We start from the raw sequence: 19,365 nt of genomic DNA, 5'->3' as shown, positions 1-19,365 counted from the left end.
GTGCATGAATGCATGCATATGTGTGTGTGTGTGTGTGTGTGTGTGTGTGTGTGTGTGTATACAATAAAAAATACTTTTCTCTGATTGGCTGGCAAAACTGATTTTCTCAACCCCACTCTTGATGCTATTAAAAACTTGACATTTTTTCTTCATTCTTAAAACTTGGCTGATTCTTGAACCCTCCCAGCTGCCCATTACATGAGCCCTGGAGAATTATCTAGTCTGTGTGTTTTCTTCCTGCCTACCAGCGCACGTTCACAACACATACTCACTCTGGTAAGAGGAAGCTAACGCTGACAGTTGTTTGCTTGGCAGCATCGGTAGCTAGCGAGTCTGGGCCGCATGTTATATGGAATTCCCTCTGCAAAATGACGAGACACCTCAGGCAGGCACAGAGCACGAACGATCTTAACCAGGCACAGATTATCTGGACGTGTCACACACTTGGCTGTCAGTCAGCTTTAACCAATAACCACTCTCTCAGTCTTGAAAAGCTTACTGTGCAGCCCAGGACTTCTCCAAACATTACTGTACCACACAGTCCACGTCTGCGCTCCACGACATTTAACAGGCAGGATGGAAAGGCTGACAGAAGCTGGAGGGGCACTCACAGGCTTGTCCCAGGGCTGTTGGGCAGGCACCGCTGTACTCTGCTCCATCTTCTGAAATTTACTCAGGGCTTCCTCGTGAATTTGTTTCAGGTGCCCTTCCAGCTGAAAATTGCCGTAAGTGAAGAACCTACAAATGAAGAGGAGGGAACACAGCACTTACTCGCTTGAGATGGGCACCAATCGGCACCAATCAACACCAAAGGCGTTTGCGTGACAGGGAGTGTGCCATGATATGCCACCTATCTTCCCATGAACATGAACTGTGCATAGAACTACAGTTTTTTTTTTTTTTTTTTTTTTTGCTTTAGGGTGGTCTAACTACACACACAAAACAGGAGGATTTGGTTAGATACAACAACCATTATTTAACTTTATTTTGCACCTGCTATAAAGGCACTGGAGAAGCCAAATGAGCTCCTATGATAGGCAATCTATACAAGTGACTAAGATTGACAGCCCAAAGTACAGGACTTCAGAAAACTCAACTTCAGGCTCAAATTACCACATTACATGTTTTGAATACTCTACTCTTATGTCTCCATCTGGAAAAAAAAGACTGCACACACCGGAGGTGTTCTTCCTTTTCTATCGGAACTACCACTTAACGTTCAGCTCTTAGCCTGGCACGGTGGCACGTGCTTTTAATCCCAGCCCTTAAGAGACATCAGAAGCAGGGTGGGTATCTCTGAATTCGAGGCCACATGATGTAGATAATAAACATGAGACTAGCCAGAGCGATGCTGTGAAACCCTGTCTCAAAATAAATACATAAATAAATAAATAAAACAACACAAAACAAAGCAGCCAAAACACATGCGTGAGTGCGTGCACACACACTCCCCAAAAAACTAACCACCACAACAAAAAAGTTCAATTCTGCCAAAGACAACAGGGAGCTTCGTGAGTACGGTGAACATTAGTCTGAGAGCGGACACTACCATTCTTGGTCTATGTATAAGATAGATGCAGACCAGGATGGGGAACTGGGACTCTAGCCTAAAGGTTGTAATCACTAAACACTGACAACTGAGAGTTATGGCTGTTGACGTTTACAGAGATCCCTCCTGGAGGGTCTGTAGGTAAACTAGAACAATACAATCTTTCCCAGAGCTATGGATTTGGTCAGCAAATGTTTCTCCACTAAATGCGAAGCTGTATGCAAGCAAGTCAATTATTGATCTACCACCAGACCTCTAGACCGGACACTACCTGGCATTGCTTGGGTGATAGTGAGTAGCATGGAACTGTCTCAGCTGCTCCCATGTGAGCTCTGGAATGCACAGAGGGTCCCCCCCAGAAACCACGGAGTACGTGTGGTCAGGAAGAAGCTTGTTCTGGAGGTGCTGGGAGAATATCCTCTCGTTGTCTGTCTTGAAATTGAAAAGAAATAAGCCAGTGAAAATACTTGTCAATCCAACACCACCAACAGCTGCACAGGTGCAATTTAACTTCGAATTCAAGTTACTCATCATCTGTGGATGGGATCTGGGACCTGGGACCTGGCTCTCCTGACTGAGCCGTTTGTCTTTCATCAGCTGCCCAGCTGAGTCAGTGAGAAAAGTAATGGTGGGATAAGGAGAGATGAGCAAGAATTCCTTGGTCCACAGACATAAGGCTGCTACTACTAAGGAGTGTCACCAACAAAATGATACCATATGGAGTACAAGGGGTGACAAGTTTGCTATTCAAAGAGGCTACTGTGTTTATTCACAGTGCTTGGAATATGCAAACCACCCCATGTACCTCTGGAAGAGCAGGACAGGCCGGGGCAAGCTGTCACAACGAAACCAGGCCCTTCTACCACTGAAGGGTTCTGCTCACAGTACTGACTCTGAAGAGCGAGGTGAGGATGCTAAACAGCAACAGGTCCCCTATACTTCAAGTACACACACATTTCGAAACTTAACAAAGTTGGGCTGAGTGGGCGGCTCAGTGGTTAAAGCAAAAGCAAGATGATGTGTGTTCAAATCCCCAGTACACACAAAAAGCTGGATGTGTTAGCAACGCACTGTGAGCTCAGCACTTCCATAGCAAGATGGAAAGGAGGAAAAAGGATATCCCCCAGAGGTTCACGAGCCAGAATGCCCGGTGTGAAAAACAGGACAATGCACCTTAAACAAAGTAGAAGGCAAGCACCAGCATCTCAGGTTGTCATCTGACCTCCACATGCATGGGACATGTTATGCATGTGGCATGTGGGCCTGCACTCACGCATGAACATGCTATATACAGACAGATACACAGATTTCTTTAAAAGATTAAACTCAATACAGCAGAAACAAGGATGAACACTTACAAATGCCCCTTTCATCTCGTTGAAGACGACCCCCTTAAAGATCAAGGGCGAGTTAGGGTCGCTGGGATTCTCATGCTCAAGTCGCCATCCTTCTTGCCTGAATAAATGATAGCTGGGTAAATAACTCACGGTGCAGCAGTCAAACAAAGCACAGGTCCTATAACAATCATTACCTACCAGAAGTCCAGTTCCCGCAGGCATGGGAAGAAAGTCGCGTCCAAATACACCGAGAGGAGGTTCTGAAAATCTTTGGGATTTTGAGTGGAAAATGGGTACATCGTGTAATCGCTGGCTGGGGAGAAATGAAACGCAAGATCTTGAAATGTGAGATGCCCTCGGAAACTCATCACTTCAAAGTCTCACTGGTTGACATCCTTCAGTGGTTCCCTCCCGTGAAAAGAGAAAGCAGACGTCATACGTGTGTGTTATTTCCACTCCACTCAGCACCCTGAGCCACGGCCTTTCCCAAATCCCAAAGTCTTCTCTAAAGAGACATCAGTATCAACTCTGTAGACACCTTCCCTATGCTCTGAGTTGTTTAATTGATAAGATTGAGCGACTGACTTAATTTAAGCAGTACATATATTCATCACAACACTGTAGAGCCTGCAGGCATAGCCCCAAGTTGTTCTGAACTTTATTGCAAACACCCCCATATCATTCTTCTAAGACTCCGGGTATCATTTGCCTACGTGTTAATTGTATGTGCACATGTATAAGTGTGTATGTGATTTGCATGCTTAGGTGCATGTCCACGGTAACTTGTGTGCACCCTGACACATTTGCACATTACTCCCCTTATTTGACACAGGCTATTGCATTGAACCTGTAGTTTGTCACTTCAGCTAGACTAGCTAGAAAAGTCAAAAGATTCTCCTGCCTCTACCTCTCCTGCATAGTAGGTACACACCAATATACCTGGCCGGCAGGAGGGTGCTAGCATTCCAAACGTGAGTCCTTATGCTTGTGAGGCAAGCACTTGATAAACTGATTCATCTTGACAGCCTCTAGTACTTCTATTTTTATAATCTAATTAACATATAGCTTTCCTAAAACAATTCAGCTTCTAACGTTTTTCAGCTAGCACAAGGACTGATGTAGGCCCTCCGCACACATGATAGTTGTGTGGCTTTGATCTTCTTGTGGGACTCCTAACAGTGGGAGCAGGACCTGTCTGTGACTCTGTTGCCTGCTTTTGGGACCCTCTTTTGCCTCTTTTAGCCTTAATAGAGGAGGAGCTGCCTAGTCTTTCTGCAACTTGATACAGTATGACATGACTGATGGGTATACATGGAGGCCAGCCTTGTTCTGGAGGGAGACAGAAGAGAAGTTTAGGGGTTGGGAGAGTGAGGGGAAGAGAAATAGAAGTAGAGGAGGAAGGAGAAACTGCAGTTGGGATTTAAATAAATACACTAAAACATTTACTACATTACGTCCACTGTTGTTCCTGGAAAATAATTTATCTACCAGTGACTGGACCAAACATGTTTTTTGTTTGTTTCTTACTTTATTTTTATTTTATACTTATTTATTTTATATATGTGAGTACACTGTTGCTCTCTTTAGACACATCAGAAGAGGGCATCAGATCCCATTCCAGATGGTGGTGAGCCACCATGTGGTTGCTGGGAATTGAACTCACGACCTCTAGAAGAGCAGCCAGTGCTCTTAACCGCTTAGCCATCTCTCTAGCCCCCTAAACACGGTTTTGATTCAGGATGTCCTTCTTACCCGTGAAGGCATTCATAAATGTGGACAGCGACCTGTTGAGCATTTTGAAGAAAGGATCTCTGCATGGGTACTTCTGAGAGCCGCAGAGGACAGTGTGCTCCAGGACATGAGGGACTCCAGTGCTGTCCATTGGGGTTGTGCGGAACTGTACACTGAGGGCCAGGAGAGACAGTGAGCAGGAGACAAGGGGTTAGCCTAATATCCTGTAACACAATTCCCGAGCCGTGGTCACCCTGCACCATTCAAAACAATCATTCTTGCATCACAAGCTTTTGATAAAATGCACTCTGACTACCATGTATGAGTCACATACATGCTATGTGACATAAGTCATAATGGAAAATTTTAATGCATATCTACATGATAGAATCTTCAGATGAATTCATATAATCTCCCTCTTTGGGAAGAGGGGGGAGAAGTGAGAAATATTCTAACACTGTAGTCTCTACTCTGGCCTGGAACTCACTATGTAGCCTAGCACTGCCCGGAACTTGCAGCAATCCTCCTGCTCCCGCCTCCCTGGTCCTAGGTTTACCAGCGTGCCCGGCAAGGCATGTTTTGTTTTTCCCTCTCAGTTTAGAATGCGTGGTAGAGTGTGTTAGATAGAGACACGGAAGAACGTGCTCCTGAAGGGAGCACACACCTGAATAAGTTATTCTTGTCTTCCCTCGCCAGGTGCAGGTATCTGGCCCCGGTGTTGTCATGGCTGAGCTTCACGGCGGTCAAGAACAGTTCCGGAACGGGAGTGACCTGAGGAGAGGAGTGTGTGAGCACACCTGTGCAGCGTGGTTCATTCAACTCACCAGCAGTACCCCCTTCTCTTCTCGCGCGTGTGCACGCTCACTGCTCTGGAGCTTGCCGAGTAAGCGAGCATCAGGAACCCCACAACTCCTGTCTCTACCTCTGTTAGGGGGTGACAGGAATATGGTAACATCTTTGGTTTGTTTTGGGGGGGAGTATTTTTTCTTTTGTCTCTTTGTTTAGTTTTATTCTAACATGGGTTTAGGTCCGCTTTCAAGCGTTTCACCAAGTTATATTTTTGGGCAAAGAACTGGCTATTTGGTGTTAAACTAGATGTCATGAAACCCGGCAGGGACAGACCATCTTAGCCAAACTCCTGATCTCACAGACAAGGAAATTAGGACCCAATTAAAGGCTAATGAGAGTATGTGCTATTTTGAGTCTTAATTACTTTTGATTTGAGACAGAATTTTTGTGTATAATAGCCCTGGCTATCCTGAAACTTGCTTTGTAGACTAGGCTGGCTTCAAACTCACAGAGATCCGCCTGCCTCTGCCTCCCTAGAGCTGGGATTAAAAGAATGCACTACCACAACCTGACTAATTACTTATTGTCTACCAATCACTTTCCAAGCATGTTATATACAAACCACAAGGAACACATTGACAGCCACCCCCCCCCCATTTATACATGAAAAAAGCCGAGGCCCAGAGTTAATGACCACTGAACCAAGATCCACGCAGTGTCTATGTTCTTTCCACTGAACTATGTCGCAAATGCCTACAATAAAAATGAATGATTCCTACTCTCCAGGGAGGGAACACTGGAAGAGACAGACAGAGAAATAACCTCATACTCGAATAAGTCTTTAGAGTCCTTAATATAAGCTAAGGAGCTCTGGGGCTAGGGAAGATGAGTTAGTAAAATGTTTGCTGCATACATAAGAGGACTTAAGTTCGATCCCCAGGGCCAACAAAAATCCAGATACAATAGGGTGTGTATATAATCACAGCCCCGAGGAAGCAGAGACAGGAAGACTCCTGTAGCTCACTGGTCAACAGTCAATCTAACAGAATCAGTAAACTCCAGGTTCCGTGAGAGACCCTGTCTCAAGGCTGTGGATGCAACTCAGTTGGCAGAGGGTCTGCAGCGCATGAAGCCCTGAGTTCCAATCTTGGCACCATTAAAAACGGAGTGTGGGAGCACACACATGTAATTCCAGCTCCTGGGAGATGGAGGTGAGAAGGTAAGAGAAGTGGAAGGTTGTCCTCTGGCATTTACAGGAACACACACACACACACACACACACACACACACACACACACAATGTCCTGTCACATACTCATGTCAGCTGGTCCTCTTTCCTTCAGTGACAGACCATCCACAATATGATAACTATACTGACATCATCTCTTTTCTCAGAGACCATGAACATAACGTGTCCACATGTCTACAGGAAGTTCCTGGCAGAGGTACCACTAGACTCAAGTCTCTGGAGTCTTAGGGACCCAGACACACACGAGGGCTGTTGAGCTTTGTGTAATAATAGCCGGTCTAATGTTTCTGGATTTACTCAGATAGATGATCAATGTGCTTTAAGCCAGGAGATAATGTGACACCTGCCTAACAATGGCTTTCCAGACAAACAAGATTTACTATTTCTTTCAAGTTTTTCTTTGGTTTTCAATACCGGCGACTTACACTACAAACTTAAGTTCCTCTGTGTAGCCTTTCAGAGAGGGCATGACACCCTCACCCACTTTCGTGACTCATCCTCTCTCCAGAACTCCCAGTCACTGACCTTGCTGACTGCTGTGAGCTTATCAATTCTGCCATCTGCTGCAGCTGCACAAGGACTTCTAGCTCAAAGGCCCTGCCTTCTTCTTGTACTTGGTCACACACTACAAAGCCGGTGACCAAAAATCTGAAGTGTCCATTTTTCTTGTGTGTGTGTGTGTGTGTGTGTGTGTGTGTGTGTGTGTGTGTGTGTTGAAGACAGGGTCTCCCAGGCTGGCCATGAACTTGCTAATAAATATTTAAAAACAACCCTGTACTCACAGACATATACCAGCTTTTCTTTTTCAATAACTACACTAAATAAAAAGTCATGTAAAAGTTTTCATCTAAAAGTAAAAAACAAAGACACGCAAAAGAGCCAGCCAAGAAAACCCATTTTTAACGTTAACGGTGTAAATAGCGGTCTACGATCTCTTCTTTACAATTCCGAGATAAAATAGGCGGAAAAGGGTCCCATGTACATCTAAGGCAACCCTACTTGATGGCAGAATGTGAACGAGCCAAGCTAGGGAACAGCAAACAGTATGTGCACTGACTGCAGTGAAAGATCAGCTCAGCTGAAGAAAACACCACTACAGAGGCCCGACTGGCTCGGAGTGTCATTTTCTACTATCTGCAAGGACTGGAGCTTTGAAGGGTACAGTTAAGGCTTAGGTCCCATTTCACTGTAGGCTGTCTGGAGCACCCGGCATGAGTCACGAAGCTTACCAGGTCCTAGGATTGCAAGAACAAAAACTGCCATCTCTAGTCTGACAGATCTCATCTGCCAATAGAAACTGGATGTGTTCCTGACCTCGAACACGGTGGGATAGGTGGGTGGGTACCTGGTTTACGGTGAATCCGTGGATTTTTTCTCCCACTTTATACTGTAGAGCTCGTTCACAGGCTTGGTCGCTCTTCTCCCTCCATACCTTAGGCTGGACCCTGCTGGGTATAAAGAAAGTTCTCAAAGTGAGTGAGTCTCCTGGAAAGTTGTCTGGCTGAATACCTTCAATATATGTAAGTAACCTGTAGGATAAAGACAACTAAGTAAAAGGAACTTGTATCCTGCATTTCCAAAATCTTGGACATGTCAGAAGACTAGTTTCCAGTTAAGCTTTTAACCTTGACCAAGGTATTAAGTCAGCAGGTAAACTTACTGTACTGTACACAGATATTAGAAAGAAAAAAAAATAGATAATTTTAAGTCTGGGGGAAATGACTACCCAAAACAGATAAAGAGTTACAATCTTGGCAGGGTAACTTAGCATTAATGGATATGTTTAAAATAATTATTTTCTCAAACTGTATGCTTTATGAAGCTTTCTATGCTAAGATCTCATAAATACTCCTTTTAAAAGTTGTAAGGGGAGAAGCGGGGAAAAGATCAATTTGGTCATCAGGGAGGTATGCTAAAGTCAACTGGTTTCCTCCCAGACAGAAAATTCTAGATATAGATGTTCAATTGTTGATAACCAGGAGAGGACATGCATGATAACACGGGAAGGACTAAAAGGTAGGCGTTCACTCACTGGTAGCTATATACACAAATAAAACTACTGCTGTTAAGTTCAAACACTTCCTAAGCCCTACACTCACACAGAAACCTGTACCCATCTAGACTAACAGGGGCTTGCTACACTCTGAAATGAGATCTTGGATTAGCCCGAAAGCCAAACACTCTCTAAAAAGCACCTTTAGTTTTTCCATAAATCGAGTCCCCACACAATGCTAGACTCCAGGAGGCATAACTTTACAAAAACAGCAACCCTGTTTTTCCATGGAGCCCTAAAGGATGCCTTGTAACAGAAATGAGTCGGTGCAAAGCTATTAATGAGCCATAAATTGCCTTTTATTACACAGTTAAAATCTGCATCAAAGCCTATCTTTACTTCAAACAGCCTCGGTAACCCACACTCTGGACCACCCACTCTCTCTGAGATAACCAAAGGTCCTAGAAGGGAAAGTGGGTCAGGACAATGCCCTGGCCCTGGCTTCCCCCTTTGGAGTACCGGTGTCACCCCAATTCTGGTAGTTGGGACAGCAGCCTCTTGTGGGAAAGTTTGCTGTGCTATGCTACAGAAAGAAGGACTGATTTAGAGGCCTTGCGGGCGTCCTCTGATAGAAGTAGGACGTAGCAACACTTGGTTTGGGGAGCCCAGAGAAGGGTTTGGGGATACTGGAGGCACCAGCAAGAAGTTTGGGAGGGGCGTGCACAGAAGCCCCAGAGAAGCTGTCACCCATGCCAAGAGATGGCAGAGACTCTGAAGTCTCTCACACCAGCTCCGCCCCTGCCCGTTTGCAGTTACCACCAGAAGCGTCTCACCCGCAGCTCAGTCGCTGTACAGCACACAGTCCCCGCCGACCGCTGAAGCGCCACATGGCATGTGATCAGCGTGGGGCTGGGGTGGAACTGCCTTTAACCTGACGCACGGCGCGGGGCGGGGAACGGTCTCGAGACTCTCATTGGACAGGTAGAATGGCGGCGACATCTCTAATAGGCCGGAGGGAGGGTTCTCCGCCGTGGGGAGGAGCGAAGTGCAGGGAGGGTAGTGGGAGGCAGATAAGTGAGGGGCGGGCCCGGAGAACGGGCGGGGGAGCGAGTAGGAAGTAGAATGTAGAGCAGCGGGGAGGGAGGGAGGGCGGTGACAAGTGATATGGGCATTGCTGGAAGGGACCGGTCTGGAGCAATAGAAACGGGGCATTTGTTGATGAAGGACAATAAGGGTCAGGGTGATTGTAAGAACACAGCGTAAGCAAATAAGGCGCGGAGCGTGTGCTGGAGATGGGTACTTGGGCAGGTGAGGACCAGGCAAGAGGAGGTACTGGGAGGCGGAGGGATGATGGATAGAGTTTTGCTAATGAGGGACGGTCTGAGGCAGGTAAGGAACAGGCCAGGCTCTGGTGAGTGGTGGGATATCAAGAGCGAAGGACCTAGCTTATGCAGGTTTTGGACCAGGTTGGTGCAGATACAGGGCGGGGCTTATGCTGGCCAGCCATTCAGGCCAAGCACTGAGCATTAGCAGATGAGGGGGCGGAGCATGGCGCAGGACTGTCTGGAGTAAAGTGGTGTGAACCCCGATTCCTCTTTGGCCAACTCAAACGAAACTGTGAGCCTGCTTCGTCTATTTGTAGTGCCAGAGAGAGTGACAAATGGGAAAGGTCCACCTGGTACCCATCCAGTGTCTCAGCCTCCTGCGCTGGTGCTTGAAGGACGTTACACAAGCTGGAACCCAAGCCCTGAACTCCAAGATGTCACCATTAACAATGTTCCCCTCACAGGCATTTCCTAGCACAGCCTGGACAGCTCAGAGCTCCTGCAAGGACTCGGAGCTCAGGGCGTGTGCTCTTGGTCCTCTATTATTTCCAGTTTATTAAGACACGGGTGTGTCTCAGGGTATGCAAAGTCCCGACAGGCTCTTCTTAGAAACCAGAAGACCGGAGGAGATCAATGCCTGAGGCCAGGCCTACTCCGGTGTATTGGAAGGGACGTTTGGGAGTCTCTGGGTGGGTCTAGGAAAATTTCAGAACACTTCAGACCTCCGTTTCTCAAACTTTGCTTTCAGCCTTCATTCCTCTTCTTCTTGACCCTGGGCCCATTCATGTAGACAGACTCGCGTCTCCCTTTCCCTTAATCTACGCTTATAACGATAAAATGCGAGTGGACAGGTGTCATGGAAAGTGATATACTGTGTTCAAAAACCACAGGACACCTATCTGAAACGAGTATACTGCAGCCCTGGCTGCAGCTAAAGTACCTTCTTGTTGAACTCAAATGAACCTCGACAAAGGTGAGGATAGGAAGCTAAGGTGCCTCCAAACATACCGTATTCCTTTCTTATATGGAGGATTGGAGTGATGCATCTTAATGAGGCTTCGCATGGACTCTGTGATCTTGAGAGAGACAGCTGGGTATTATTAACCCTGTTTTGAATGCTTAGGAATCAGAGGCTCTGGGTATTATAGTGTTTACCCTCCCCCTAAGGAATAGATACTATATAAATCTAGTAATTACTAGTTATTACTATGTTCCCACAGGACAAAACTCGCTGTGGATAACCTAGATAGACACACAGTCAGAATTTATAAATATTCCAAGTAACATTTGACCTAATATTAGGACTTGTGTGTAAGCTAAACTATTATTAATAACAATGGTTGCAATGTTGAAATGAAAACCACGAACTGTATTTTTCTGTATTACAAAAGGCAGGTTCTGTATCACAGTGCAAATTATTACTTTGGTAAGGCTAGCAAGTAAGTTATTTTTGGCACTATAAGTTGTAACGTATGGGGAAAATCAAGTGAGTATTGGGGCTCTATGGGTTTATTTATGATGCCACAAGATGGCATGGGAATCCTGACCCCAAATACATCACTTTAAAAAAAGGCTTGAATCAACACAGGTAATCAACCCCCCCCCCCTCAAGAAGACATTAGGCATAGGGTCAATTCCTCTTCGATGTGTCTATATGTGTGTACCTCTGTCTCTCTGTCTCTGTCTCTCTCTCAGTCTGTACAAAGCCCAAAGTGAAGATAAAATCTAAACAACAATTAGAACAATGCTTCTATAAGCCAAGGAATGTTTAGAATTTCCAGCAAGCCACCAGAAGCTAGCACAGACACAGGAATTCTGGCATAGCCTCAGAAACAGTCTGTGGCAGGCACCTTGGCTTCAGCCTTGTCCTTTGCAGGGTTTCCGGTGGTTAGAGATCAGCATCTGGGGCATCTTCAGCCTCTCAGAAAAAGGGACTATGGCTTGCTGGAGATGTGGAATCACTGTACAAGGGTCTCACCGCTTTCTGGGTCTGGCCTGAGTGTCTCTCCCCCTCCCCATGTCTTTGGCTTGTCAGCTTTTGTTGGTGAACACTCAGAAGTACTAAAGGACTTTAGTTTAACTTTTGAGGGCAATATTTTAGCAAAGTTTAAATAAAAGCCAACAGATTTTTAAAATAAATCTCAATTTTAGTAAGGTACAACATTTCAAACAGACACAATTTTAATAAGCCTAGAACAAAACATATATAATTATGTTTAAAAAACCCCAAAACCTTTGTTCTTTAGGTCTGTTCTTGTAAATATTACCATAAGAAGATAAATACCTTAGGAAAAGCTTATTGCTTTCAACAAAATGCAGATTTCAGTTTTACTTCAATGGCCTGGATTTTGACCGTAGAATTTTAACAGTGTTTACTCATGATACAGGGAACATCTTTGAGTTTTATATTTTACAAACCTTTTGTGACCTTTTTATAGTGTACTTAAGCTTCCTAGCTTTGCATCCCCCCCACGCCTCTCTATTTTGAAAAAAAAAAAATTCAGCCATCTTAGGTTTTTACTGCTGTGAACAGACATCATGACCAAGGCAACCCTTATGAAGGAAAACATTTCATTGGGGCTGGCTTACAGGTTCAGAAGTTCAGTCCATTATCATCAAGGCAAGACATATGGAGGAACTGAGTGGAAACCAGGAGCAGACTGTCCTCAGGCAGCTAGGAGGAGAGGCCCAAATCCCATCCCCATAGTGCCCTGCTTCCTCCAACAAGGCCCCACTTCTTCCAACTAGGCCACACCTCCAAATCTTGCCACTCCCTGGGTTAAGCATATTCAATCCACCACACCAGTTATTTTTATCTCCAATTAACCTTATTTTATTATATAAAATTATTTCTATTCTGAAATATGCTTTTTAAAAACATTCTTTACCAAAAATATTTACATGTTTTTAACACATACCTCCGTGCTTACTGGTCCTCTTTTACAGTATCACGAGACTGAATGAAACAGCAAAGAAACTTATAATGTAGATTTCAACACTGACTTCAATTTCCAGTTATTTTCTGTTCATTGAATATCAGCCACGAAGAAATCTAAATTGGGAGCAGCCCAACATGGCAGCACATACCCATTGTCTTAAAACTTGAGAGGTGGAAGATGGAAGGTCAGGATTTAAGAGTAGCCTCAACTACATGGTGAATTTGAGGCCATCCTAGGCTACATAAAAGCCCCAGTTGCTAAACCTACTCCCAACTAAAATTAATTTGAACTTGATTCAGTTGTACATACACTCCTAGGTAAGCCCAGCACTCAAGAAGCAGAATATTGTGAGTCTGAATTCATCTGAGACATGTAATAAAAGTCTTTCTAAATAAAAGGAAGAGAAAGAAGATAAATTCAAATGAGTTTGGTTGGTTAGATTTTCTGTAGTATCTATTCTTCATGTATAATGTGTGTGTGTATTTGTCTTTGCATGTCTTTGGATGTACTTGTTTGTGGATGCTAGAGGTTGACCCTGTGTGTCTTCCTCATATGCTTTCCACTTTGTTTTTGGAGACAGTCTCTCACTGAACCTCGAGCTCACTGATTGGCTAGACTAGTTGGCTAGTGATTCTCCATCGATCCTCCTGGCTCTGCCTCTGCAGATCACTGTGGCTTGTTCTAGTTAAGGACCCAACACATGAAGGCTAAGTTTAAAACTATCAGAATCAGACCATCAGCCTCAGTTCCATTCAAAACATTCCCATCCTTGTCCCCACTCTTTTTCCCCTCCCCCTCCTTCTCTTCTTATCCTCCTTTTGTTTCTCCTTCTACTCCGACCTTCTCCTCTTCCTCTTCCTCCTCCTCCTCTTTCTCATTCTTCTTCTCCTCCTCTTTCATCACAGTACTGGGAATGAAACCTAAGACCTAAGTCATCATAAGCAAATACTCTACCACTGAACTACATTCCCTGCCCCATCATTACTATCTTAGCTGACCCTTACTATATACTTGTAGGTTCTCGGGATTTGAAAGCAGACATACTTGGACGTTGTTCTGTCTACTACAGTGCTTCAAGGCTTGAAAAATACCACATGAGCCTTTAAAAAAAGATTAGAATCTAGCTTGCTTGTAATTTATACTCTTGGGAGGTGGAAACTAGTGCAACAAAAGTAATGTCTTGTTGATTTGTTGTTCTTTCAAAATGAAAGCCAGATTAATACTACAAAAAGACTTTGGGAGTCAGGGATATGACTGAGCCAAGTTTGATCCCCATTACATGAAAACCTCCACAAGGTGCTGAGCATCTGTAATCCTGGAACTCTTATGGTGAGGTGGAACACGAAGACAAGAGAATATCCAGGAATCTGTCTAGCCAGGCAGCCTGGAGTGTACATCATGGCAGAGATCCAAAACTTCAACTAGTTGAGAGGAGAAAACTCAAAAAAAGTTTCTCTATGTCCTCCACTATCACATTGTGGTGCATAGATGCCCCAACCATCACACACACACACACACACACACACACACACACACACACACACACACAGAGAGAGAGAGAGAGAGAGAGAGAGAGAGAGAGAGAGAGAGAGAGAGAGAGAGAGAGAGATTTCAAGGGGTAGTTCTTGGTTACCAACTGACACTTTTTTGCAGGTTTCATATACTGACTAAATGTGTAAGTTGTTGATATTTTCAGAAAAAAAAATGGTTTAATTTGATGCGTTAGACAGGAAAAAAATTAAATGTGATAATTTAATTTTTTAGACACTAATTTTTGGAGCATTGAAACCCAGACCTGTTTTTATTAAAAAGAGAAATATGGATATGTATAAAATAGAGGAAGGAAAGGACACTTCTGATGGCATTTATGCACCCATGTGTGCATTTTTGTTTGTAGAGTGAAATAAATAGTGATTGGAGAAAAAGTCTCTCTCTCTCTCTCTCTCTCTCTCTCTCTCTCTCTCTCTCTCTCTCTCTCTCTCTCGTTTTCTTTTTCTTTTTCTCATACAAGCAAGCCACAGGCAGCATCATTTCTACAGAACATAAAGCCCAATGGGAGAAAAGCTGTTTTTTACTTCTTACAAGAGTCTTTCATTGATTCAGAAGACACACCATCAAAAGAGAGGCATCCTAAAACACCTACCAGTACTGTTATCGTTAAAGTCTTTGCTTTGTTGGTACTATTGAAATGGCCTGTGGAGGAAGCAGTAACAACATTTTAGGTTTGACTCCCAGTAATTTTGTGCCTAAGAACAATCCCAAGGACACTAGTCTGAAATAAGGTGGAGAATCATCCTATTTTAGCATCAAGGTCTTCAAAGGGAGGTGAGTGTGAAACATAAAATTGAAGTTCTAAGAGGAGAGGGAAACAAGACAATTACTCATGTAAGTAGCTCCCAGAGGACTTCTACTCATTTTTTTTTTGTGTATTAATTCATCAGCTCCCCCTCTTCCATCCCCCAAACAAGCACATGGTACCAAGATAGAGGACTAGATTTTAAAAAATGCTTGGAATTCAGGATGCTTTTACTCATAAATAGACAGACCTCTACATTTGTTTCTCTTCAAATATATTTCTAGAGAAACAACATGTTTACCCTTGTTCTGATGAGATCCTTTGAATAACTAAGTTCTTATCAAGTTGTAAGCAAGTACACATAAGCTCAGGATTTAGAAGAAATACATATGTCATGCTCGAATTTGGATGTACTTTCTTGGTTATTATTGTAATTGGTTTGTATCAACTAATAATGATCCGATCAATTGCTTTATAAGAGTGCTGTTCTTCTAAGCTAATTTCAACAGAGTTCAATTACTGAATAGCAGATACTGAGCTGCTCAGTACGTATGTACCGGGTTGAGAGATAAATGTACTAAATTTGAGCACCAGATTTAATTGCTGTTCACAAGCTATCACTATGTGAGATGAAACTAAATTTCAAAATTTTTGATTTCTCTTCTTTAAATAGACCTGATGTCAAATGATACAATATATAAATGTGCAGATTTTACAAATGGAGCTCTCTTAACTATCCAGGAAGCCTGCAATGGTTGAGACTGTATTTGTGTCATTGTATAGAGGTGACCCATGTCTGTGTTATGCAAGATTTACAATAAAGCTGAGAAAGAAATTGAAGTTATGAAACTAGGACTTCTGAACTGAGGAAATGAGTAAAGTAGGTGCAGAAGTGAAATTTGCATGATATAGAAACATTGCATTCTAACACATTTCCTTTACCTTTTTCTTTTAAAAAAAATTTAGTTGTATGTGTTTGGGTGTTTGTGTGCATGTATGCACATGTGCCACATTAATAATTCGATGTACATTGCCATGTGCATGCAGTTGGCAGAGGCCAGTATAGAGTATCTTAACCCCTGAAACTAGAGTTACAATGAGGGTGGGTTTCCTAAACCATTTCTCCAGGTCCTATTACTTTCTTTAAATCAAAGGTAAAACAAAAAGGTCTTTGTACTTGAAATTACTTAATTTATTTTCTTTGTTTTTATAAACTGAATTTATTATTTTTAGTAGTTACTATATTTTTTTTTAAATTTATTTATTTATTATACATAAGTACACTGTAGCTGTCTTCAGACACACTAGAAGAGGGCATCAGATCCCATTACAGATGGTTGTGAGCCACCATGTGGTTGCTGGGATTGAACTCAGGACCTCTGGAAGAGCAGTCAGTGCTCTTAACCACTGAGCCATCTCTCCAGCCCCCAGTTACTATATTTTTAAAAGTACTACTCCACTAGGCTTAGAAATTAAAGCAAGGAAAGAGCAAAGCCACTTCAGTATATTTGCTTAGCAGCTCTCAGACTATCCCCCGAAGAAAGCATGTGGTACTCTGAGAGAGAACTGAGTTTCATGCCCAACTAAGTTGTCCAGTCCTGGAAAATTTTGAGTCATAAGCTATAAGCTATGACTTCCCAAATGTATTTATAAAGTAATGAAATACTTATTCTGATTTTAAGGAGGTGTTTTAATTTTTTGAGTCATTAGAAAATGGTTGTTTTTATCTCATTGAACGCACAGCCAGCTCTCGGACATTTGTGTGGTCTTGTCGTCAGCAAATCCTACACACAAGCAACCATGTCTAAGGGACCTGCAGTTGGTATTAATCTAGGCACCACCTACTCCTGTGTGGGTGTCTTCCAGCACGGAAAGGTGGAAACCATTGCCAATGACCAGGGTAACTGCACCACACTGAGCTATATTGCTTTCACTGACACAAAATGATTCATTGGGGATGAGGCCAAGGATCAGGTTGTAATGAACCCCACCAACACAGTTTGTGATGCCAAACGTCTGATCAGATGTAGGTTTGATGATGCTGTTGTTCAGTCTGATATGAAGCACTGGCCCTTCATGGTGGTGAATGATGCAGGCAGGCCCAAGGTCCAAGTCAAATACGAGGGAGGAGACAAAAGGTTTCTACCCAGAGGAAGTATCCTCAATGGTTCTGACAAAAATGAAGGAAACTGCAGAAACTTACCTTGGAAAGAATTACCAATTCTGTGGTCACAATGCCAGCTTACTTCAACGCCTCTCAGTGGCAGGCAACAAAAGATACTGGAACTATTGCTGGTCTCAATGTACTTCAAATTATTAAAATGAACCAACTGCTGCTGCTATTGCTTATGGCTTAGATAAGAAGGTTGGAGCTGAAAGGAATGTGTTGACTTTTGTCTTGGGTGGTGGCAATTTTGATGTGTCAATCCTCACTATTGAGGATAAAATTTTTGAAGTTAAATCAATAGCTGAAGACACCCACTTGGGTGGAGAAGACTTTGACAACCGAATGGTCAATCATTTCATTGTTGAGTTTATATGAAAGCACAGGAAGGACATCATGAGAACCAGAAAACTGCCTGTGAGCCAGCCAAGCTCATTGTCTCCTCTAGCACCCAGGCCAGTATTGAGATTGATTTTCTTTATGAGGGAATTGACTTTTATACCTCAATTACCAATGCTCAATCTGAGGAGTTGAATGTTGACCTGTCCTGTGGCACAATGGATCCTGTAGAGAAGGCCCTTTGAGATGCCAAACTAGACAAGTCATAGATCCACAACATTGTCTTGGTGGGTAGTTCTACCAGAATCCCCAAGATTCAGAAACTTCTGCAAGACTTCATCAATGAAAAAGAACTGAATATGAGCATTGACCCAGATGAAGCTGTTTCCTATGGTGCAGCTGTCCAGGCAGCCATTTTATCTGGAGACAAGGTTGAGAATGTTCAGGATCTGCTGCTCTTGTATGTCATTTCTCTTTGCCTTGGTATTGAAACTGCTGGTGGAGTCATGCCTGCCCTCATCAAGCATAATACCACCATTTCCACCAAGCAGACACAGACTTTCATCACCTGCTCTGATAACCAGCCTGGTGAACTCATCCAGGTGTATGAAGATGAAAAAGCCATGACCAAGGACGTCAACCTGGAAAGTTTGAGCTCATGGACATACCTTCTGCACCCGGTGAGGTGCCTCAGATATAGGCTACTTTTGACAGTAATGCCAATGACATCCTCAATATTTCTGCTGTAGATAAGAGCACAGGAAAGGAGAACAAGATCACCATCACCAATGACAAGGACCACTTGAGTCAGGAGGATATTGAGTACATGGTCCAAGAAGCTGAGAAGTGCAAGGCTGAGGATAAGAAGCAGAGAGATAAGGTTTCCTCCAAGAATCCACTGGTGTCTTATGCCTTCAAATGAAGGCAACTGTTGAAGATGAGAAACTTTAAGGCAAGATCAATGATGAGGACAAACAGCAGATTCTTGACAAGTGTAATGAAGTCTTCAGCTGGTGGATAAGAACCAGACTACAGAGAAGGAAAAATCTGAGCATCAGCAGAAAGAACTGGAGAAAGTCTGCAACCCAATCATTATCAAGCTGTACCAGAACACTGGTGTCATGCCTGGAGGAATGCCTGGTGGCTTCCCTTGGTGGTGGAGCTCCTCCATCTGAAGGTGCTTCTTCAGGCCCCACCAGTGAAGAGGTGGATTAAGTCAGTCCAAATAGAGGGTGTAGCATTGCTCCACAGGGACCCAAAACAAGTAATATGGAATAATAAAACTATTAAAATTGATACAAAAAATAGAAAGAAAAAAATGGTCACGTTTATAAACAGACTTTCTTTGCAATGAGAGACACTTTTAATTGGGCTCTTGGTGATCTCAAAGGACTCTCACCCAGAAAATTCTCTTGGTTTTACTGAACGACAACAACTACACATTTCTTCCGAGTAGGGTGAGCTGAGAAATGCAAGAGGGATGGATGAGAAAAAATAGAGAGATCTGAGAAGGTGCAAGAATGGAGTCATGGATCCTAGAGACTAGGTGGCAATTTGAGTTTAACGCACATATGTTTGAGCCAAAACACAGCAAACAGATATGGAAATAGAGTGTTTAAGTGTGTATATAAAGCTGCTAAATGTTTGCTGTTTG

At 43.4% G+C, this 19,365-nt stretch overlaps 1 protein-coding gene and 1 pseudogene across 3 annotated transcripts in view; one reads left to right on the top strand and one right to left on the bottom strand.

Annotated features, from left to right (window-relative positions):
* PITRM1 (pitrilysin metallopeptidase 1) overlaps positions 1–9,585 on the bottom strand; it is a gene marked incomplete at its 5' end in the record, with an annotated part of 30,216 nt that extends 20,631 nt beyond the window's left edge. The window contains 9 exons of one of the 2 annotated variants that reach the window (XM_080918224.1): positions 273–361; positions 612–738; positions 1,821–1,981; positions 2,908–3,004; positions 3,085–3,199; positions 4,639–4,790; positions 5,282–5,388; positions 8,001–8,103; positions 9,482–9,585. In XM_080918224.1, coding sequence (XP_080774350.1) covers positions 273–361; positions 612–738; positions 1,821–1,981; positions 2,908–3,004; positions 3,085–3,199; positions 4,639–4,790; positions 5,282–5,388; positions 8,001–8,103; positions 9,482–9,537 — 1,007 coding nt within the window. The remainder of the gene's footprint in view (positions 1–272; positions 362–611; positions 739–1,820; positions 1,982–2,907; positions 3,005–3,084; positions 3,200–4,638; positions 4,791–5,281; positions 5,389–8,000; positions 8,104–9,481) is intronic. The other variant, XM_080918225.1, reaches the window with a different exon arrangement.
* Positions 9,586–17,008: 7,423 nt separating this feature from the next.
* On the top strand, positions 17,009–18,926 carry LOC308421389 (heat shock cognate 71 kDa protein-like; annotated as a pseudogene). Its single transcript has one exon. The product of its transcript is annotated as a heat shock cognate 71 kDa protein-like (transcript).
* The last annotated feature ends 439 nt before the right edge of the window (positions 18,927–19,365 follow it).

This window comes from Micromys minutus (assembly GCF_963924665.1).
Source record: "Micromys minutus genome assembly, chromosome: 6".
In the NCBI taxonomy this organism is placed as follows: Eukaryota; Metazoa; Chordata; class Mammalia; order Rodentia; family Muridae; genus Micromys; species Micromys minutus.
Note: the sequence above shows the minus strand (reverse complement) of the source record. Positions and strands in the feature narration are given on the sequence as shown.